Genomic DNA, 24,160 nt, shown 5'->3' on the forward strand with positions numbered 1-24,160 from the left:
CTACTTAACCCTTGCTATTAAAAGATAGTCCAAACATGACCATGCTTCCAGAAAATGTCTTCTGGGAAACAGAGTTCTTCAACTGTAGGACAGCCAACTGCTGAGGACACCTCTTGATACTTTCACAATTTGTTTGACACATTGGCCAATAAGACCTTGGCTGAGTTTAAAGATTTGAGGGTGGATGTAAGGGAAGAGAAGGTTGGCTTCAAGGTTTGTCAAACTCAAGGTGTATTTTTCATCTCCTGAAACATTTCCTCCAAATAGGCAGAAATTCAACGTCTACAGAATCTCCCCATCACTGTATCTCCTTGCTGGGGAAAAACTGGCACTGCATTTTTGCACGTCCCAAATAGAGGTAAAAGGCAGTGGAGGTGGAGGGAAATGGCAACACTAGTGTCCAGTCATTTAAGGTTTTATACATAAAAGCTATATACTAATTAAACCCAAGTAACAGGTTAGGATTGCCATGACCGCACCCCCCTCCCCGCATTAGCGTTTCTCTCATTCCTCTGAAATAACTAGATGATGAAGTCCACCCTGCTCTGCTATTGTTGCTAGTTGCTATCTTTTTAATAGCCCTGCTGCTCTGCTTTTAACAGCAGCCTGTCGCCTAGAAATTTGGTAGGGAAGCTTCACTTGCTAATTTTATTTTATTTATTTTATTGCTGTGTCATACTGTTCTTAAATGCCCAGGAGCTGGGCTGACAGACACACAAAATTGGCAAGCTTATACCCTCTCCATGTAGTCAGTTTATCCACGGACTCAGAACAATTCAGTTCACCTAAGTGTCTGACTCTAAGAGTGTTGTGCATATCTGTCAGGCTGTTCACAGGCACATGCAAGTTCAACCAAGACATGGCATACAAGTGAAACTGGTGACATTGTTGCAGGGGCTCCCTGGGGCCAATAAGATAAGCCAGACAATCTTCATGTTGAATGAACTGGTTTTGCAAAGGCCTCGGAGCACAACTGCAAGGTCTTGTTCAGCAAGAAGAAGATAGGAGCGATGTAATAATAAGAAGGGCCCCAAAGCCTCTTGGTTGTTCCTTCCCGAGATTATCACAGGGTGAGCAAGTCCCTTTCCCAAAGGTACATGAATAATCCTCTCTGCTGGCCTCCTATTCACACCCGCTTTCAGTGTCACGTCTGACCTCTACTGGAGGGAGCATGTCACTGTTGGCCTTGGAGCTTCCAGTGTGCTGATGGTGCTTGCCACTTGTCCCATCTGCGGCTGCCCTTCTGAACAGAGTTCTGATGCAAAGTCACCCAAATGTTGCAGAGGCCAGTAGGAGTAATATATGACAAGCAGGCAACTGAGGCCCACCACAAATAAGAAATATTTTGTAGAAATTGGTTGGGAGGTGTAAGATCAATGTGATTTCTGTTGGGATCAACTCTGTTCCAAAGAGAAAAGTTTCCTTAAAAAAAGAAAACCCCACCAGTATATATTTGTGTGTGTGTGTGTGTGTGTGTGTATATATATATATATATATATATATATATATATATATATATATATATATATAAAAATGTAAGCCATATCATAAGCCCCATGAGGTCTCATAGCAGTGTGGTGTTTTTTTCTTTCTTTTTCAAATGATACAATTCTAATATAAAACAAATAGTCAAGGAGAAATAATTGGATAGAACTCCCCATTGATCCAAGCTCCTTCCAGAAAGGTTATTTAAATAATAATAATTAAGTTGCCTTCTAAAGGACAGGTTCAACAAATTAGATGGGCTTCCACAGGAAAAGCACTTAGAAGAAGGATACAACTAGGAAAAATGCTCAGTATCTCATCACTGCCAGTGGAGCAGTTAGGTTGTTTTAGACTCTGGACTTAATAGTCTTATGGGAAACTCATCTTTAGATAGAAATGCTCCAAAATGTGGTAAGACAGCCTTGCTCTCTTTGGGACCCTCTTGCTGGGTGGGTTGCTGGACTTTTGCCCCAAACTCTCAACAACCCCACTGACTGGCACCTGCCAAACTTCTTAACAGCACTGACATACAATGCAGGGATCCCCTCACTTGACGAGCTTAAGGCATATGCCACAATCGCAGGAATCATTCTTTCCTTTAGCAAACTGCACCCTACACTTTTCCTAGAACTGAACATGGGTTCTCTGTATTTCTCAATTCTGTATTAAAGCTTTGCAGAACAACACTTAAGAGAACATGGTGTACCTGGCTGAAGGTACAGCTTGTACAACATATCTCTTCCTCAGTTGGTTTGCTACCTCTCCCAGAGGTGGGGGAGGGGAGGGAGAGTCATTGTGTCTCTCTAAATGGACTAGACACTAAGTATCTCAGATATCTCACAGGTTTTGGACTTGCTGAGGGCCTCTTCCCCTTCACAAAAGGCCTTTATGTGTTGTACAAGTGTAGATTATCATGTGTGATGGCCCTGCATAGACCTAGCATCAGCACTCAGCCTGGGCAGGCACTAGTCGAGGGCCCCAGAGGTTTTGAAGGGCTCCTCACCATTCACTGCATTTACTGCTGGGCCCCAAGATGCTTTTCAGCAGCTCTTATCCACATGGCTGCCCACCATTTTAGGTCACTCAAGAGGTAGTGCCCCAGCCCATCAATCTGTGGCATTTATTGATTACATAGCTGTATGGGCCAGGGCCTGGCATTTTGGTTAACTTAACCTAGACGGTGCACATGATAAAAGTTCCAGTTCAAAAGTGCCACTTCTCATCCAGGTGTTTGTGTGGTAGACGACAATGAGTGACACCATCTCAAAGCAACAGGTGCAGTGCTGGTCCTTCTCTGGCTGGGGGGACTTTTGCAGGGCGAGGCCCCATCATTTACACCATGCATGCACATAACTTGCTGTAGTTATGTACAGTCATCACACATGATGGTCTGTGTGCAGATAAATTGGTGGGCGTGCCCACACTTGGAAACCACGACGCATGGTTGGCAACTAAGTCTGCCATGTCAGTGTCTTCTGGTCTCTTGTCTTAAAAATAGGAACTATAGTGATACATTTGATAGGAATATTGTGAGGAAAGACTATACAAATAATATGTTTCAGCCAGTTCCCAAATTCCAGCTCTTAGTTGCATTCCTCTCTGGGGGTAGGGAAAAACCTGCAACCCTTTGCAAAAGCAAAGGAAGGGGTGAAGCTATGCCGTTGATGGCGAGCTAAACGTTGTGGGCCACTATAAATGGCTGGCAAACTGGGGCATAATGGAAAGGAGGTGATCAAGTTTATTCCCTCCCCTAGCAGTCTCCCCCATAGTGCACCCGTTTGTACTCCTATGTAAGCAAATGGCTGGCATTCACTTCTGCGGGTCCCTGAAATGCCTGGGTCTCTCCACACACACATTCAGCCTATTACAATGATGCCATTGTCCCAGCTCGGTCTTTATATGTCATATACTACCATATGAATTTGGGGTGGGGCACTGCAGAACAGAAGATGCTTGCTTCTCACTGCTAACCCCCACCCTCCCATGTAGGACAAAGTTAAAGGGATGCAATTGGCAAAACTTCGGGGGAAATGGGAAACCCATTCTTTCAAGTAAAGATGGGGTAGCCAGGGGAAGATTTGGACTGCAGTTGGAGGCATCATTAAACTGAAGTCAAACCCTGTATCCCACGCTTACACTTACACTTCAGTTGTGCCCTCTCCCCAGTATTGCTACATGCAGTCTTGTTAGTTGTTTCTTGCATGTGCCAATTCATCTATTCTAGGTTGCTCCAGAGGGAACAACTAGGAGGTATTGCTGGAGGTATTTCAACAGAGGCTCAAGGAGGTAGTAGTTAAGTTTTGCACTGAGCGAGGGGAAACAATAGATTCCCAACTTAGTGATTCCCTGGTTTGTACCCAATGTAGTGCTAAGTTACCTATTGGTATACTTGTTGCACTGGCAGAGCATTGTTGCACAAGGAAAACCATAAGCACTGAAGATTAAGTACTCTCAGCATCCCTAGCCATTGACTGTGCTGGTTAGAAGGCACCACGTTGGCTGTGATTGCCTTCCGTGAACATGTTGGGATTCATGTTGATGGAAGACAGAAACCTCATACCAAAAGCATTAATAATTTTGCTAACTATCCCAAACAGAGGAAAAGAACTTAACACCAGAAAACATTTTGCATGCAGGGAGAGGCCCAGTTTGATCTGATAGGGCATGCACTCCAGTTCTTCTTGTCTCAGATTCCTTGGTTCTGGGGAACAGTGGCCTGTCTTCCTGGGGCAGTTTGCCATCAGCCTAGATTGCTGGCACAGCTGTAACTATCAGTGCCATTCACTAGAGACAGATACATTTTCTGTCCCTACACCTTTCTTATATGAAAATAGGAGGCTATCTCAATCTTTCAGAGGAAAAGCAATGCATTCTTTTTAATGTGTGAAATAGATCCCTATGAACAAATGCAATCCCCTGTAACTTTATAATTGGAATGTATGAGGCACTCTGCTTTAAATCAGCTCCAAATTCAGTACAATGCATTTTCATTGATGAACTTCAGTTTTACATAAAAGGTCAGTTAAAGCCTTACTCTTCTCCCCACCTCTTTTAATTCTCTTCCACATCAGCAGATGAAGTCAGACCTGGGTGTTCCTTGTGTTTCCTTAAATACCAAGAAGAAGACAAAAGATATTTAAAATTGCACAGGCTTTTGTACTTGATGGTTGTGGGAGGGAAACATACCAAAACATGCCCTTTTCTAAGATGCATCAGCTTTTACACCTTCCTGGAAAATACAAAAGGGTATAATAATATTTATTTTTTTAATAAAAAAAAACCTCTAAGAAAGGGGGGGTACCCTTCTAAACAATAGAAGACCTTGTTATGGTGTCACTTTCCACGTCATATGAAAATATTTTTCCAAAGTTTGAAAGCATTTGTAAAAGAAAAAAGCACCACAAGTATCTAGAGATTTCCCCCTCTCCTTTATATATAAAAAAACAAAAACCCAACAAAGCAAAGTTCTTCCCTCCCCACTCCATTCTCTTTCCTTAAAAGAGAGAGAGGGAAAAAAGAGTTTAGAAAATTTCACTTTTCTATTCACTGCAGTTCTGGCCAAAGTAAAGCCCTCTTTTTACATTGACGTCAAGATCTTTACTAAGATTAGGGTTTCATTTCTCTATTGCAGCAATTAGCCAGGGAATGTATAAAAGGCTTGAGGGAAGCCGGCTAGAACTCCAGAGGGAAAGCACTTTGTACCACAGGCAGATAGTGAGAGGGAGAGAGAAAGAAGAGTGTGGCAGGAGAGAGAGAGAGAGAGAGAGAGAGAGAGAGAGAGAGAGAGAGAGACGGAGGCAGCACAGAGAGAGAGAGAAGAGCAGAAAGTTTGTGTACAAAGATTTCTTCCCACCCACCCCTCTTCCACCCAACGAAAAAAAGTATTGTTTCACCTGAGAGCTTTGGTGATAAAAGGAATGAGAGAGTGAGAGTGCTAGAGCTGCTCAGCGCTTTTCAATACCTCAGAGTTAGAGGAAAGTTAGCAGTTTGCTCAGCTTCAGTTTTAGAACTGCAAGCAATTGGCAGCGCAGCTGTCTCTCGCTGTAGCGGACTGAAAAGGGGCTACTGGCTAAGGAGAAACAACAACACAAAGTTTGACTTAGGAGTTTCTGAAAAATTAAAAGCAGCTCAGGGTGGAAAAGATTTTCATACTGGCGGTTCTGAGTTAATGTTTTTCTTCCTTCCTTCCTTTCATTAAGCCCGTGCTCTGCTGCACTGAGGCAACTCTACGAGAAGAGACAGGGCACCATGAGTTTTTAAGGAGCACTTTGTTTTTTGTTTTAATTATTATTGTTAATGAGAGCACAGGGCATGACGAGGGAACTCAAGGGAAGCCTCTGAAGAGCAGCAGCAAGCAAGATGGGTCTCTTAAGTGTGGACCTGTTGATCACCCTTCAAATCCTGCCGGTTTTTTTCTCCAACTGCCTCTTCCTTGCACTCTATGACTCGGTGGTCCTCCTAAAGCACATGGTGCTTCTTCTGAGCCGCTCCAAGGCTGCACGTTGCGAGTGGCGAAGGATGCTCACGTCGGAGGGGCTGCGCTGCGTCTGGAACAGCTTCCTACTAGATGCCTACAAACAGGTGAGTTGGCGGACACTGAGTGGAAAGCAAAATTTTCTGGTGGGGACATTTGTCTCCGCTGCGGATAGAAAGGCAGCTTGGGATAAAGTTTACCGCAAGAGCGCAATGAAGATTTGAGGCACATGGTCTGAGTCATTTATCACAGAAAGTAACAGAGTCAGGATTTGAACTCTGATTTGAATCCTGCCTCCTGGTTTGCAGCTTAACTTATTCAAATGCTTGGTTCTCTATGAATACTTTTTCAGGTGGGAGCAAAGGACAGGGGTAAGTTTTAGGCAGGGAGATCCACTCCATTCAAACTATATGGGTTTCATTACAGTGTATGAACTTGTATAATAGGAAGTGTATCTGTGATGCCCACTTCTGGACCAGTGTTGTATTAACTCTTTTAAGAGTTTTAACTGCTAATGATAACATGTTGTTGGTTCATTTTTCACCGAAGCACAGAAAGACTCTTCCTAACGTTAAATATATACATGCAATAAATGGTGAATTCCTACATGTCTCTCCTTTGAATGTAATAATAGAATCTGTGTGGGTGTAAATATGTGCAGGACTGTAGACTGAATAAGCAAGCATATAATCACTATATCCCACTTTCACAGCTATCAAAATTAGCCAGGCCACCAGCCTTATGCTTGGCACATCCTGTTGATTTCCAGTGTCTAGGCAGATTTGAAACTAAATATATCTTTCTGCATGCCAAAACAAGACAGGTTTCTATGTTTGCCATTTTGCAGATGGGAAAAGTGAGGTGGGCAAGGGTAATAATGTCAGCCACAGAGCTGCCATGCAAACTCCCACGTGAGAAGGACCCTCTGCATTCAGCAAAGGGATATGGCACAGTCTGCAGAACAGTTAGTAGGAGGCCTTCAGTGATACATGGGTAGTAAACTTACTGGGTGATCCACAAAGAGCTTCCTCAGCAGGAACTCCCTGTGTTGACTTCAGCAACCTCTTGTTGGGGCATGTGACAACTGGGTCAATCGACTGAGCAACATAATAGAAATGAAATTGTGCTGCTTTACTTACTCACCAGGTTTTCATTTAACAGCCTGGTGCTTCCCCAGTTATCATTTATAGGATTACTACTAGTTATGGTACTGGGAAATGTTGTGCTTTTATTGGTGTAAGTAGCAAAAGAGAAGCATTAAGCTAAGCTCTCAATGAAAACAGAATGAAAACTAATGAAAACAGAAGTCCCTCTCTTTACATTCTGGACATTAATAAACAAATAACATGCAAATATGCCCATCTTTCATAAGCTAAACTGAATTATCTACTGTATTGTATTACAAAGGAGCTTACACTATAAATCTTGGAAGTCCATCCCTTTTCATTACAGTATGTAAGAATATGCTTGATTTCCATTCATGTCAAGGACAGTGACGGCATCTTCCCTAGGAAAGGGCACTATCTTGTGACAGCTACCAGGAAATTGAAGGGTCGTAGCTCAGTATTAGAGCATCTGCTTTGCATGGAAAGGTCCTAAGTTCAGCTCCTGGCATCTCTAGACAGGGGCTGGGAAAGAATCATTGCCCAAAAGGTTGGAGAGTTGCTGCTAGTCAGTGTAGACAATATGGAGCTATGTGGACCAATGATCTAACTCAGTATAAGCCTGCTTCCTATGTTCCTAATTGGTTATTTAGGGTAATATTGCAATCTAGCCATTCTTATGGCGTGTGCATATTTCTGAGTGATGCTTTGCACCATGGAGAGCTCCCATGGTTAAATCAGGAGTAATGTGGCGGGTTAGGCACCCAGGGACAATAATATTCGCATGCAATATATCCCTCATGAGTCTTGAATAGAAGAGTTCACGGGACACTCTGCAGATATCCCAGGGTCTTTCAGAAACACTTCTAATTGCAGCTATAGAATATGCTTATACTTGACCCAATGCTTTCAAAATACTCTCCTGCTTAGAATTTAAGTGATACCTTGAAGTCTGAGCACCACAGACTAAAATTTTTGAAATTATTCTTTATTAAACTGCATGCCACAAAACCTCTTTGGCGTAGTTTAAATTCTGACTATCTACTCTGGTGTGTGCTGGAGCAACACTTTGTCTGCCAGGTTGCAGCCCTGCAAAGGTGAAAACAGGTGTAAAGATTTGAAAGCGGACCAAAGTAACACAATGGCTTTAACACAGGGGTGGGAAACCTGCAGCTCCCATTATTTCTGATCATTGCCCATGCTGGCTTGGGCTGGTGGAGTCCAACAACATCTGGAGGAAATCTCCGGTGATGCTTATTATATCAACTGATGGTATGGTATGGCTCTTGGCTGAGTTTACCTTAAGGCAGTGGCAGAAAGGGGGCATACGTTCTCCAGTGTCCTTTCCCCAGTCTGCCAAGTGTTCCTCCTGTCACTGTGGGCAAAGGGTCTCAGTGGCTCCAGGGGGAGGGCACTGGAACAGTGATGTACATACATAGTCCTATCCAGCCTTATTGTTGGGGTTAATGCCTTGCCATGTTCACAGCAGTGGTCACAGAGGAAACAGACTCCAACCCAGAGTCTACTTCCTGACTGGCTAGGAAGAGCATAGGGAGCTGTCTTAAACTGAGTCAGGTCAATATTAGTAGCAGCTTTTTAGGGTTTCAGACAGGACCTTTCTCACCCTACCTGGAGATGCAAAGGATTGAACTGCGGACTGCCTGCCTGCAAAGCAGATGCTGTGGCACAGAGCTATGGTCCCTCCTCATTAGCTTCCCTAAGTTTTCAGCCCCCCCTGTGGAGCAGGGCTTCCTCAAATGAGCAGGTGCCCAGCTGCCACGGCTCCTGACTTAGCAATCCTTCAGAGATAATGGTGGCAGTGAGAGGGCAGGTGTTCCTCAGAGTCCCCTCTGTCCTTGCCGTTATACACTGTTAAGCACCTGTAAGTTAGTGCAGCCTTCCCCAACCTGATGCCTTCCAGATATTTTGGACTGCGACTCCTGTCAGCCTCAGCCAGCACCTCTTGTGGAGAGGATCTGCTCACCTGCAGTGGCCAAGAACTGTAAAACCCTCCCTGTAAAACCCTCCAGAAACATACTTCTCATACATAACTGACTTTGATATGCAGGCACAGCATGCAGATGCTCTGTGCATTCCATCTTGAAAATGTAAATACTCCCGGATCAATAAAAAGTTAGGCCACTGCTCCTTTCCCCTGCTTTGTGTCCTTTCACAGCAAGAGCGTACAGTATCTAAAGCAGACCTGGAAAATATAACTCTTGTAAGAGTTCAAAGGCAGTGGTTGTGAATGGTCCCTTGAATGTTGAAGGTCATGCAAGATTCTGTAAGATTCTTTAGGGGAGAGCAGAATGCTGAGGTCTCCACCACAAAGAATGAGAGAGGAAGTGTGCAAGGTTATAACTCCCACAGAAAGAGAGAGTATAAAAAGAGCATATTCCAGAACAGTTGATTAAGTCAGCTGCTATCTCTTCCCTGTAGCCTTGAGCAATACATAGAAAAGAGGCTTGGATCTCATTTCCATGAATAGTGTTTCCAGGTTCCACACACTGGCACTGCTAAGATGTCTGAGCAACACCCCACTGCCCCACCATATAATGTAATGTAGAATGGAACAACAACAGCAACAACAACACATTTTATAGAGGAGTTTGTGGAAGGCCAGAATGTGATGTAGGGTCACAGGGTGGCATGAGGAAAAGAAACTGTGTGGAAGGCCAGACAATTGGGTGTTGCAGGAGAAAAAAGCCCTCCCCTCCTTTTGCTAAGCTTGCTTTCAATTAACATCACATTAACTAGTACAACTTCCAGATGTGAGATGTAATTTGCGCATTTGTCTTTCCCCCCCTTTTGTAATGTACCACTGCTGGCGGCAGAAGCAGACACCTCAGTACAACTGTGTTCTTAGGAAGCTGGCTTTTAGGGCAATAACCATTAGCAACAATGCTAAATGTAAAGCTAGCATTATTTAATGGGCTTATACGATATATGGGTAATTTGTTGCTAAAGCTGGCATGGGCAGATTCTGTTTCATTAGAGAGAGAGATTTTGATGATTCTCTAATGTTTGCTCATTTTTTCCCTCTTTTGTATATTTTTTACCCAGCTTTTAGTAGGTTTCTACATACTTGGTGAACTTTGCTTTCCGATTTGAACACCTGCCAGATTCAGCATGGATTCCCCCCCCCCTTCTTTTTGCCGTACTGTTCCCTCCTTATCGTTTGAATTGCAGCCCCCAGGAGGCAAGCACACCCTGCGTTGCACAGAGAGGTTCTTTATAACAAGGTTAATTATCATAATGAGGGTTAATGGAGCCAGTGTTTAAGGCTGGGTATCTTTACATTTTAGAGGAAGAGTTCAAAGACAGGGCTTGTTTTTGAGAATACCTTGTGCTTTCAACTCAAAAAAGGTTCTGTAATGTTGCTGGATGCTGCTAGGATGAAAAAGGCATCTGTATTCCATCACATATTTAGAGAGTGATGTGACTGCTGGGAAAACAGGATGATGAAAACCCCTGATTGTATACGTGCAGGATATGCACAATATTCCTACGCTATATAGGTCATCCGGATGAGTGCCAATATAGACTTTGTGGCAGGCGATGCCACCATGTTTGATCTATACACAATAACGCATATGTTTCCCCCCAGTCACAGGGGGGAAACAAAATCTTTCCCTGTAGAACAGGTCATGCTTCAGCACTGTGTGGAACCTGTTTTTATGAAATAACCAACAGCAAAGTAATTTTCAAGCGGGCTAAGCTGTGGAGGCTGGTGCCCATTGAGACTGGTAGGGTGGTAGGCAGAGAGACCCAGAGAGCGACAAAGCCAACTAAGTCAAGTTTCAGAATCCTAGAATCAAAGAGTTGGAAGGGTCACCATGGATCTTCTGGTTCAGCCCCTTGCAATGCAGGAATATGCACCCATATGGGGATCAAACCCGTAACTGTGATCAGATCCACACTCTAAACAACCAAGCTGTTGCAGAGGTTCTTCTCCTTGCCGAGTTCTGTGCGGAGGTGGAAACTAACAGGCAATCACTCCCTGGACTGATTGCAAGTGAGAAGTCCAGGTTGGCTAAGGGCAGCCTGAAATTGGTGGGGCAGTACCAACCTCCCCATTACATTACATCACAGCTCAAGAAGCAGCTCAAACATAAGCATCTGAAGTTTGTGACCCTAGATAGATAGATAGATAGATAGATAGATAGATAGATAGTTAGATAGATAAATGCAAAGGGACCCCTGACCATTAGGTCCAGTTGCGGATGATTCTGGGGTTGCGGAGCTCATCTCGCTTTACTGGCCAAGGGAGACAGCTTCCGGGTCATGTGGCCAGCATGACTAAGCCACTTCTGGAGAACCAGAGCAGCGCACAGAAATGCCGTTTACCTTCCCGCTGGAGCGGTACCTATTTATCTACTTGCACTTTGACGTGCTTTCAAACTGCTAGGTGGGCAGGAGCAGGGACTGAACAATGGGAGCTCATCCTATCGCGGGGATTCGAACTGCTGACCTACAGATCGGCAAGCCCTAGGCTCTGTGTTTTAGACCACAGTGCCACCCGTGTCCCAGATATATTAGACTCCAGTGGAAACCCAGAAACCCAGTCTCTCCAGGGTGTTTACTCTGTTTTTAATCTCTGTTACTGTGCAAGGAGCCCAGAGACACATGGAGGACACAGTGGGCTTTAGTTTCATTGCCATCTCCAGACCAATGCAGGGGAATGGGCTGCATGAAGTCCTACAGACAGATCTCTTTGTTCCTCCTTGCCATGGTTTTTGGAAATGTTGATAAGAGTCTCCAAGACTGAAGTTAGGGTGGAACCATAAGAAAACAAGATCAAAGGCCAGCATCCTGTTTCCCACAATGGCCAACCAGCCGCCTCTGTTAAGCCCACAAGCAAGACATGAGAATATCAGGTCTCCCCTGCTGTTGTTCCACTACAGCTGGTAATTCAGATTCATAGGAATTTAGGATGCTGCCTCATCCCAAGTCGGACCACTGGTTCATCTAGCTCAGTATTGGCTAAAGCAGAAATGGGGAATCTCAGGCCTGTGGACCAAATGCAGCCCTTGAGGCCTCTCTGTCTGGCCCTCATGAGTCTCCCCAGGCCACAGCCCTAACCAACCCAGCCATGTTGCTTGCTTGGATTGCTATGCTACAGAAAAGTCAAGGGTTTATGTACAACTACCTCTCGATCTGCAATCCAACTCAGCAATAAACCATGGGTTTTCCTGGGGGGAAATGGCAGGGCAAACAAGGTGGGGACGAGCTCTGTGTCACTGCAACTTGTTTATTTAGCCCATGTGTATCCAGGTTAAGTGGCAGCTGCTGCACTTTTTCCATGTGTTTGCTCCCTCAAAGCAGAATGGACTTTGACAGCAGCATTCAACAAGACCTGGCTATGGACAGTGTTGTCATGGGCTAATTTTCTTGTGCAAAGCAGAGATGGGGAACTTGTGGACTTCTGGATGCTGCTGAACACCAACTCCCCATCAGCCCCAGCCAGTGTGACCAATAGTCAGCAATGATGGGAGCAGTAGTCCAATAACAACAGGTTAGCCATCCCTGATTGAAAGGTTTTGGTTAAGGTCTACCAGGAGTCATGCCAGCCATTTTCTTCCATCCTAATCTATCCAAGCATTTCCTTTAGTCTTTCAACTGATATCTATCTGTCGAGCTATCTATCCATCTATCTGTCTGTCTGTCTCAAAGGGTTCTGTTCTTTGCCTTTGATCTGGGAGAATTAATATCAGGACCCCAGTTTGTGCATAAGAACAACTCCTTGGTTGCACACTTGTTCCTAGAATGAAGCAGCTACAAACCTTCCCAGAATGAAATCCCAATATGACTTCTATTAATATGAGCAACAGTGTTGTGTAGCATCACGGCAGAGGCAATATATTTACAAAGGCAGACAAATCAGTGTGTGGAATAACGGATAGGCTTCTTTCTGACTTTTGTCTATTTGACACACCAGTGGGAGAGTAAACTATTTTGGCAGGCTTTTAGGGCAGTGGAACAAGGCCTCTTAGCCTAAGCCCATCTGCTTTCATCATCTTTGTTTACTTTGGCCTGGAGTTCAAGGAAGTGCTTTTCTTTGTATTTCATAGCAGTGAGAGTATCTTATGAAAGAAGCTCTCTATTAAAAAAACATTGTCCAATAGTTCTAGGTCTAAAATAGTCTTACTGGATGTTTATTAAGAAATAGTGAGTAGTTTTCTCCCAAGCTGACATTAAGAGTGCTCTGCTTATAGCAGCCTAGAAGGCAGATAATTGATCTCAGTAGATTATTCAGGCGCAAACATTTAAAAACTATTTTTAAAAAGCAAGACCACAAATTGTTTCCTATCTACTTAGGGAAGGACGAACTTCCTAACTCTAGGTTTAGGCCTGGGAATGTGTTCATTCCTGTGACTGCCCCCAAATCCACAGAAGTTGAAAGGAAAGGATAGCATCATGCACTTGAGGGAACGAGTTCTTTTCCTGTTGAGGATATATGTACATGACCCGAGATCTTTCACAATATTTTGAGCTTCTTTGATATTGTTCCTGACAAATGTAGCATTGTTCCCCAAGATTGTTAGGGAAGTCCTTGGCAGTGCCTGCTCTGATTCTTTTCTTGTTGAAGCCTACGCATCAAGGCCTACTTCAGCTGCGAGATGAAATGAGCAGTTGACACAAGTGCTCCCAAGCATCCTCTCTGGGTTAGTGGAGCCCAAGTGTCTCCTTGGTATTGTGGGGAGCTATGGAGCAAGTTGAGTGCAAGTGATGCAAGCCTTGCTCTAAAGCTGATCTAACACGGATTTCGTGCCCATGTGGCAATGCAGGCTGTGAGGAAGGTTTGCTTTTCAGTTAGCAATGTATCTTCTACAGTGGCGTAGCGTGGGTTGTCAGCACCCTAACCCGTGGATTTGCGCCCCCTAACCCATGGATTTGCCCTAATCCCAGATGTTGCGCTCAGTGCGGCCGGCCCCCCCTGCACCCCCCACGCTACGCCACTGATCTTCTAGTAGCTGGCTGGCAGTGTTATTTTGGACGGGCCAAAGGTAACTTACTCCCACTGTGGTGGAGGGACCTATGGAGCATTTGAAGACCTGCTGTGACCAACTGGCCTCACATTTTGACCACGTGCAGCAGAGTGGGTTTAACTGTTTGGGTTCAAGAGGTAATCCTTCACCATGTTAGAGGATACTCCCTTGAAAGACAAAATGGAATGGATTGGAATAAGTATTTCCCAGTTGCAAATGTCTGCTTCTTGGGGAAAGTGGTGAAGTGAGTTGTGATGGCGCAACTGTAAGCATTCTTGAATGACTTGGATTATTTGGATTAGTTCCAAGCTAAGTTCAGACCTGGCCACGGGACCTAGTTGGCCTGGTCACCTTGGCATACAACCTTCACTGAGAGTGGGGCAAGGGGAGTGCAATCTTACTCCTGCTACTTGACGTCTCTGCAGATTTCAATACCATTGACCATGGTATCCTCCTGGACCAGCTTTGTGAAATGGGAATGGGGGCACTGTGCTACAGTGATCCCAGCACATATGGGACCGAGTCCAGAAAGCAGCAATGGGAGAGTGCTTTGGGGCACCTGGCAGTTCCACTGTGGACTGCTTCAGGATACTATTTTCTTCCCAGTGCTATTTAATATCCACATGGAGCTTCAGTCATTAGTTTGGGGGCAAGGTGCTGTAAGTGCAGTGATGACACTCAGCATCATTTCACCATAATGTCTGAATCAGGAGAGGATGTGCAGGACCTGGACTGGTGGCTGGATGTAGTAGTGAGATGAGGGCAAATAAGCTGAACTTGTATCCTAGCGAGATGGAGGCACTGTGGGTTAGTGTCAGAGGAATTGCTCAATTGCCTGTCCTGAATGGGATTGCACTCTCTCAAAGGGACAAGTATACAAAGTGAGGTGCTTCTGGACCCAGCTCTGTTACCGGAGGCTCAGATAGCCTCAGTGGCTAGAAGCATCTTTAACCAGCTGTGATTAGTGAGACAGCTAAGGCAATTCCTGGACCAGGAGAGCTTGACCACTGGTGACTTCCAAGATTGGATTACTGCAATGCACTCTAGGTAGGGCTTCTTTTGCACTCGATTGAGAAACTGCAGCTACTGCAGAATGCTGCAACATGGTTGTGAGACCCTTTGATCAGAGATGCCTTTGATCAGAGATTTGCAGTGGTTGCCAATTTTTTACTATTGGAATATAATGCCCTTAATGGCTTGGAGCCAGTTTTCTTGCCCTACTTCATAGGTTTCCACTCAACCGCTTAAGTCTGCAGAACTGGCCCTATCACAGGTGCCACACATTTCTAGGTCCATACTTGTAATATTTTTTTATTTTTGTATGGCAGCATCTAAACTTTCGGAACTCTGCCTATTGACATCAGGCAGGCTCCTTCACTATTCTTTTCAGCGCCTGCTTAAATCATTTTTGTTTAGACAAGTATCCAGAGACAAACATGTTGACATGTTTTAATCTCCTTTTAGTTTTCTGCTTTGTTCAATTGTTTTTAAAATGTTTTAATTACTTGTTTTAGCTGGTTTTTATTCATATTTTTAATATTTCTTGTAAACCTCTTAGAGGTTTTGTTACAATCAGGTGGTTTCTTTGTGTGTATGTGTTGTTCTTTTTTAAAAAAACTCTGCTAAGAAGCCAGCAGATATATCCAGGCCCATTGTTCTCCTTTAAGAAATATTTTGCTCATTCAGGTGAAACAGGAGAATATTAGGAAAATAGACGATTCAGGACTCTGATAGTGGGGAGATGAGGAAAGATGATAGTTGGCAACTAGTAAGCAGGTAGCACTTGTATACCCTCCAACATTTATCCGATAGAAATAGGGACATCCCATTCCATAATGATAATATTACTATTTATACCCCACACATATTACTGGGTTGCCACAGCCACTTAGCGTAGCTTCCAACATATATAAAAACATAATAAAGCATTAAGCATTTTTAAAAAAATCTTCCCTATACAGGAATGCCTTCAGATGGCTCAGGGATTGGATAATTCCATAACTTCCAACATTTCTCCAATAAAGATAGGGACATCCTACCATACCCTCCAATATTTCTCCAATGAAAATAGGGTCGTTCTAAGGCAAAGCGGGACATTCCGGGATCAAATCAGAAACCGGGACGGCTTCTCTAAATCAGGGATGTCCCTGGAAAATAGGGATACTTGGAGGGTCTGCACTTGGGTGAGTGGGGGAAGATTTTCCCTGGCTCCTCACAGTTGCTATTTTTTAATGGGTATGACTTTACACATATGCATCTTGCATGGCCTCCGAGCAACTTACCACAACTTTGGATTCTGTAGAGGGAAAAACAATAGTAGCTTTGGAATTGTCCTCTTTCCAGTGGCTGATGACAGTTTGGATGAATCACACTATAAAATGACAGGTTCCTAAGGGCTTGGATGCCTGTGAATGGAACAAAATCAAAGAGAAGGTCTTCAAAAGTATTTGAGAGCTCAAGGGGATTCTCTCCATAGCCCTAATACATCATGTCTATGTTTAAACAGCCAGCACCACAGCCTGCTAATTATCCAACAATGTCTATCTTCTGTAAGGACTTAACTTTGCTCAGAACTCAGAAGTCTCTAATGCTGTGCTTCAAAAACATTAGTGTACAGATTCTGAAAAGCCTTATTATATTATCCCCTGAAAATAAGTGCGAAAAAGTGTCTAAATGTTCTGATGCTTTGTCCATGGGGCGTTAAATGAACAATGTTACTACAGTGGTAAGTTCTATTTCTGGTTAGCGGCTTATGAAAGGGCCTCTTTTCCCCCTACCTCTTCCACCTCATTTTTCAATCTGCATGCAAGGGCAGCATTAATCATCCCCTTGCTACTCGGTGCAGCTTTAAAGTGAGATCCCTTGAGTCTGGGCAGTTACCTAAAAATGCAGATTGAACCTTATGCACAAACAGACGTTCATCTTGTCCAGTATTTTCTTTCTGCAGAAGTAGCCAGCCTGCTACTTCTGGTCTGCGGGTGCTCAGAAGCAGGACCAAGATTGTGCTCGTATTGTCTGACAACCCATAAACTACTTTGTGGGAAGGGCCATGGCTCAATACAATGCTTTGTATGCAGAAGGCCTGAGGTTCAATCCCCAGCAACTCCAGGGAGGGCGGGGGGGAAACGCTAAACCCTACACTGCCAGTCCATGTTGAGAGTGTTGAGTTAGATGGGCCAATGGTCTGACTTCATAGAAGGCAGTTTTCAGTATTCCTATAGTGCTGCTAAATGTGGAGGCTTCGTTTTAGCTTATACAACCCCTACAGCTATTGACATAATGCAATGGGCCTGGATAGCTCAGTTGGTTAAAAGCATGGCACTGATAATGCCGAGGTTGCAGGTATGGGACAGCTGCCTATTCCAGCATTGCAGGGGGTTGGACTAGACGATTCTCAGGGTCCCTTCCAACACTGCAGTTCTGTGACATCAATGAATTTGTTGTTGTTGTTTAGTCGTGTCCGACTCTTCATGACCCCATGGACCAGAGCACGCCAGGCACTCCTGTCTTCCACTGCCTCCCGCAGTTTGGTCAAACTCATGCTGGTAGCTTCGAGAACACTGTCCAACCATCTCGTCCTCTGTCGTCCCCTTCTCCTTGTGCCCTCCATCTTTCCCAACATCAGGGTCTTTTCCAGGGAGTCTTCTCTTCTCATGAGGTGGCCAAAGTATTGAAGCCTCAGCTTCACGATCTGTCCTTCCAGTGAGCACTCAGGGCTGATTTCCTTAAGAATGGATTGGTTTGATCTTCTTGCAGTCCATGGGACTCTCAAGAGTCTCCTCCAGCACCATAATTCAAAAGCATCAATTCTTCAGCGATCAGCCTTCTTGATGGTCCAGCTCTCACTTCCATACATCACTACTGGGAAAACCATAGCTTTAACTATATGAAATGAATATAGTATAGTGCAACTGACTTTCGGGGTTGGTGTGTTGTGCGACAAGTACACAGAGTGCAATGATATTGAGTGTTTGGAGGGGAGGGAGGCTCAGTTATCTTCATTGTACACAGGTTGTACATTGACAATAAAGGTATTATTAAAATATGTCTAATCTTTCTAAAAGCTATTTGAAGCATTGTCTCACGTTGCAGCAATGTATTGCATAACAGTGTATTACATGCCCTTTTATGCAACTTGAGCCAACAGTCTGTCGATTTCGTTGGACAATCCTGTGAGAGGGAGGGAGGGAGGGAGGGAGGGAGGGGAGAATCATTTCACTTGCTACTTTTGAGGTCAGAAGATTAAATGCCTTGAGATAGATCAACTTCCAAGCTTCCCTGTGGAGGAGAAGTAGTTGAAGCAGAGAACCATAGCCCAGTTTCCGCATCATCCACCACTGAGGCACACAGAGTAGCTGGCTGGCGTAGCTGACAGAAGTCCATGATTATAGGAACTCTGGAGCCTGAGCTATTGCGTGTGAGTAAAATTCTCTGGGTCGGTTCCTCAGAACGGCTCCCTTGCCTGCCTTTGTTTATAATTTCAAAAGAGGTTTGGCAGAGCAATAATTTTTATTCCCCCCCCCCCCCGTTTTTATTTTATTTTGGATGACATTTCATTGTGGTGTGGTGTGGGTATCTTTCCAAGAGCTAATTCTGCGCACCCCCCTCTCAATAACGAATAACAACAACAAAGAAACAAAGGAGCCCCACGAAGCGGGTGATCAGTGAGGATGTCAATCCCATTCCTGAGCCTGCTGGAATAAAGAGGCCCTTTGGGAATGTAAGAGCTTCATCAGGACCAATTAGCAGGACATGCTGCTGGTTGTGTCTGAGCATTAACTACTGGGCAGGGTTGGGGTGGGGGGGTTTCGGAGTGGCTTAACGCTAGCACGGAACAAGGCACCGACCTAATTACTCCTCCGCTAGAGCAGAGGAGGCCTTGTGAATGTCTGCTTGGCAAGACTTTCTCATTAAGGACCAAAATCTCCAAACAGACGCAAGGACTCCTGGTAGGGGGGAAAACATTAACACGATAGGTAACCTGTGGCCGAGAGAGTTCCTTTGTTGCTGTGGGAAATGCAGTGATGCTAGCCACACCAGAGGGTTGCTTGGGTACTTTCCAGATATGTGATGACGTGAAACCAGCTATTATTTTGCTTCCAAAGTCAACCTTCCTCCCTTTCGTTTGTAAGTTACTGCGGCTGGGAGGGAGGCACAGAGGGCACCCTTCCTTTGTTGGGACATAATTAAACCAATGCCCTTGGCAGCAAAGCGGTTTTGGTGCTTGAAAGACCAAATGATAACAACGCCCTACAGAACTAGGTCCTTCTATCTCCCCCTTCCTGCCCTCCCCTCCCCAGGTTTCAAGGATCTATTCATTTTAAGAATAGCATGAAGAGTGGAGGATTCAAAATTAAGACACTATTGCTTTCCTTTTTACTCTTTGGATAAAGCAAACATCGTGCCCCCCCCAGCCCCTGTTCACATTACAGCTGCAGGAGAAGCTTGTTTCCCCCCCCCCCTGCATTGGTGCAACTGACAAAAAGCGCATCATGTATGGGGCAGCAAATGTACACATATAATGGGCTGCAATTGCTTGATGTTAGTGGGACTTACTTCTGAACAAACATGCGTAAGACTGGGCTGTTAGGCAAATATCCTGTTCTAGCCATTCATTGAATCCATCCATCCATCCATTCTCTTTTATATCTATATATGTATATTCCTATAGATATATCTATATCTATATATGTATATTCTGGGACGCGGGTGGCACTGTGGGTAAAACCTCAGTGCCTAGGGCTTGCCGATCGCATGGTCGGTGGTTCAAATCTCCGCGGCGGGGCGAGCTCCCGTCTTTCAGTCCCAGCTCCTGCCCACCTAGCAGTTCGAAAGCACCCCTAAGTGCAAGTAGATAAATAGGTACCGCTTTATAGCGGGAAGGTAAATGGCGTTTCCGTGTGCTGCGCTGGTGCTGGCTCGCCAGAGCAGCTTCGTCACACTGGCCACATGACCTGCAAGTGTCTCCGGACAGCGCTGGCCCCCGGCCTCTTAAGTGAGATAGGCGCACAACCCTAGAGTCGGACATGACTGGCCAGTACGGGCAGGGGTACCTTTACCTTTACCTATGTATATTCCAGTGATTTGATGGGATGTATGTATATCTTCACACTTCAGAAATTCTCTTTGAAATTCCATATTTTACTTTGTCACAATTGGTTGACTAAATTGCAAGGCTTCGCTTCATGAATCTTGAGGAGCGTGTACAGTAATCATGCCATCAAAGGGGGATTTTATTCCAGGCTTTGTATGCAAACATTTATTGCCTTACAGCACAATCCTAACCAAGCTTCCCAGAGGCATCTGGTTGGCCACTGTAAAAATATGAGGTTGAAATTAGATGGGCCTTTCATCCAGCAAACCCAAACTTATGTTCTTATATCTACTCAGAAATAACTCCTATTAAATTCAGTGGCGCTTGCTCCCTTAGGATTGCCGCTTTAGTCATAACAGCTATGTCTGGGTCTTGAAATAAATCTCATGTAACAAAATAAAAGATTCCCATTGTTACTTAAACCCTTTAGACTACTGTATGTATTCCATGTGCTCGTAGAAATTGCAGTGCAATTTAAAGTTATGGGATCCATTTCAGACTACTTCAGGGGACGCGGGTGGCGCTGTGGGTTAAAGCCTCAGCGCCTAGGACTTGCCGATCGAAAGGTCGGCGGTTCGAATCCCCGCGGTGGGGTGCGCTCCCGTTGCTCAGTCCCAGCGCCTGCCAACCTAGCAGTTCGAAAGCACCCCCGGGTGCAAGTAGATAAATAGGGACCGCTTACTAGCGGGAAGGTAAATGGCGTTCCGTGTGCTGCGCTGGCTCACCAGATGCAGCTTGTCACGCTGGCCACGTGACCCGGAAGTGTCTGCGGACAGCGCTGGCCCCCGGCCTCTTGAGTGAGATGGGCGCACAACCCTAGAGTCTGGCAAGACTGGCCCGTACGGGCAGGGGTACCTTTACCTTTACCTTTATGTATTCCATGTGCTCGTAGAAATTGCAGTGCAATTTAAAGTTATGGGATCCATTTCAGACTACTTAGCATTCGTTTTAAAACAGTTTTCTAGCCCCGTATGAACCAACCTGGACCATGTGATCATCATCTGAAGCCCTTCTTCATGTGCCTCCTCCATGAGAGGCTGGGGGCGGGGGGCGGGTTAGCAACATGAGAATGGGCCTTTTCTGTGGTGGCTCCCACTTATGAAATGCTCTCCCCAGGGAGGTTTGCATGGCGCCTTCATTACGATACGATACAATATCTTTAGGCGCCAGGCCTTTGGCTAATTAAACAACCTTTGGCCTTTTAAACTGGGGGTGGGGTATTGCCTTTGTTTGTTACTGTTATGTATTTTTGTGTTTTTATATAATAATGGTAATAATAATAATAATAATAATAATAATAATAGAAGCTCAGAAACCATTGTGCGTGCACAGTTTGACTTCTAGTAGCTACAAATAGGCATTAATTATGGAACATTGTTCTTTGCTCCTCTCCTACGGCTATTGTGAAAGGCAGCCTTCCCTAACTTTGGAAGTTGGAACATACTGTTGGACTACAGCCGCTATTGGCTCTCACCATTGGCCTTCCTTGAATTCTCTTTTCTTCCATTTCCCCAAAGTCTGTTGAAAGTAACCATATATTTGAAGATGTGGAGCCATTGAACATAAGCAAATATTTGTACAGTTCTTTCATTACTATCTATCTATTTATCTATCATCTATCTATCTGTCTATCTATCTATCTATCTATCTATCTATCTATCTATCTATCATCTATCTATCTATCTATCATCTATCTATATCTATCTATCATCTATCTATCTATCATCTATCTATCTATCTATCTATCTATCTAATCTATCATATATCTATCATCATCATCTATCTATCATCTATCTATCTACCCAATGTAATAGTGTAAGCGTGTTATTACCTGGTAGTTTTTCTGCCACAGAACTGTTAAATTATCGCTACAGCAATAGAGCAAGTATATATACAATAATTCAAAACCAAAAGAGGGGGGAAATAACGGGAGATTGGGGCACATTATATCAGGAGGACCATTCCACGCAATATAGGAATTGGGCCTTTAGTGTTGTGGAGCTGAACCTTTGGAATTGCCTCTCATCAAATATTAGTCAAGGGCTGTATCTGTTGTATTTTCTTCTTCTTCTTCTTCTTCTTCTTCTTCTTCTTCTTCTTCTTCTTCTTCTTCTTCTTCTTCTTCTTCTTTCTTATACCCCACCCATCTGACTGGGTTCTCCCAGCCGCTCTGGGCAGCTTCCAACAAAAATACAGCATCAAACATTAAAAGCTTCCAGAAGCAGGGCTTCCTTTGGATGTCTACAAAAATCATTGCTTGTTGTTAGTTGCTCTGGATTCCTTGGGGAGGGCGGGAGATAAAATTCATCACCATCAATCATTTGGTGAAAGCAAACAGGGTTACCAGTAGCGTTTTATGTGACAAACATAATCTTATTGGAGCAGTTGGCTGCTATTGGTTGAGCAACAGGGAACACAAAAAGCAAATGGCAGCAAACAATAGTAACTTACTACCTCTTTCTTTGTTTTCAATACCAGGTGAAACTGGGCGGAGAAGCACCTAACTCCAACGTGATTCACATACCCAATGGTACCAGTGACAGCAACAGCAGCAGATGGAAAAGCTCTGGTGGGAAGTACGGCACCGAGTGCCACCTATTAGACTTTGCCAAATCGGAGCGCCCGCTGGTGGTCAACTTCGGCTCGGCCACCTGACCCCCCTTCACAAACCAGCTGTCGGCCTTTGGCAAGCTGGTGGAAGAGTTCTCCAGTGTGGCTGACTTCCTGTTGGTCTACATTGATGAGGCTCACCCATCAGACGGCTGGGCTGCTCCTGGTATCTCCTCCTCATTTGACGTCAAGAAACATAGGAACCAAGAAGACAGGTGTGCAGCTGCTCACCAGCTTTTGAAGCGTTTCTCCTTGCCGCCTCAGTGTCAGATAGTGGCAGACTGCATGGACAACAATGCAAACGTGGCCTACGGGGTCTCCTTTGAGCGTGTGTGTATTGTACAAAGACAAAAAATTGCCTACCTAGGGGGCAAGGGCCCCTTTTTCTACAACCTCCAAGAAGTTCGACTTTGGTTGGAGCAGAACTTCAGGAAAAGATGAAGTGTCTAGACTTACTAGAGGAAAATACGTTGCACATAGTGCCCCTTTAAAGCAATGCAAAAGGGAAAGAAATTGCACCCTGTTGTTGTTTTTTTTGGATAGGTTTTTTTTTTTTTTGGCCTGTTACTGAACAGCAGGCCAAATCATATGGCCAGATCAACACAACAGACCATGAAAGCGAAATGAAACCCGAATTCCCCATCATCTTCCCAAAAGGGAGCTGAGAGAAGCGTTCTGTTTGGGACAGAAAGACTGGTGAGATGAGATTCCTGTGCCATGAGCAGGTGATCTTTGTGTTGAGGTGTTTGGTGCAGAAGGAACCAAAAGCATCGCTTCTAGAACAGTTTGTTGAAAAGGCTATACCATCATTTGAAGGGGTATCTCTTTGCCCTCCCATGTTTGTCCTGCTGAATTCAAATGTAGCAAAATTAGAAATTTGAGGCTTGCAAGTGCCATGAAATAGAACTATTCCTTTTTGATAGATAGAGAGGGTACGGCTTTATAGATACTGCGAGTTCCAGCATCTGCTACAAACTGGCTAGTCAGTTGACCTCTTTTTTTGCTGAAAGTATTGGTGTTCACAACTAGAAATCTCTCTTTGCAGTATTGTACAGCTGCAATTCAGAAAGCTTTTAATCTAAACAGATGATTTGATGCTAGCTGGTTTCCATGCTTTTGAAACAAAGAGATTCAGCTTATACATTCATGCATAGCCCCTGCACTGTGGTCTTCAAATCTTAAGGAGACTTAAAGATTTCACAGCACCACCCAACATGAAAAACACATACCGTATTTTTCGCTCTATAACACGCACCTGACCATAACACGCACATCGTTTTTAGAGGAGGAAAACAAGGGAAAAAACCTTCTGAATGAAACAGTGGATGTATCATTTTTGTGCTTCATGCTGTGGCCACAGACATGTGATCTGATGGTGAATTTGGGGTGACCCAATGCAAAAATC

At 44.4% G+C, this 24,160-nt stretch overlaps 1 protein-coding gene across 1 annotated transcript; it reads left to right on the forward strand.

Moving 5' to 3' along the window:
- The first annotated feature begins 4,772 nt into the window (after positions 1–4,772).
- On the forward strand, positions 4,773–23,855 carry DIO2 (iodothyronine deiodinase 2). The gene is made up of 2 exons (XM_028718347.2): positions 4,773–6,066; positions 22,624–23,855. The coding sequence occupies exons 1-2, from the start codon at positions 5,845–5,847 to the stop codon at positions 23,194–23,196; spliced, it is 795 nt and encodes a 264-aa protein (XP_028574180.1). The 5' UTR covers positions 4,773–5,844; the 3' UTR covers positions 23,197–23,855.
- Positions 23,856–24,160: the final 305 nt, after the last annotated feature.

Source organism: Podarcis muralis, chromosome 1 (genome assembly GCF_964188315.1).
Source record: "Podarcis muralis chromosome 1, rPodMur119.hap1.1, whole genome shotgun sequence".
NCBI classification, from domain to species: domain Eukaryota; kingdom Metazoa; phylum Chordata; class Lepidosauria; order Squamata; family Lacertidae; genus Podarcis; species Podarcis muralis.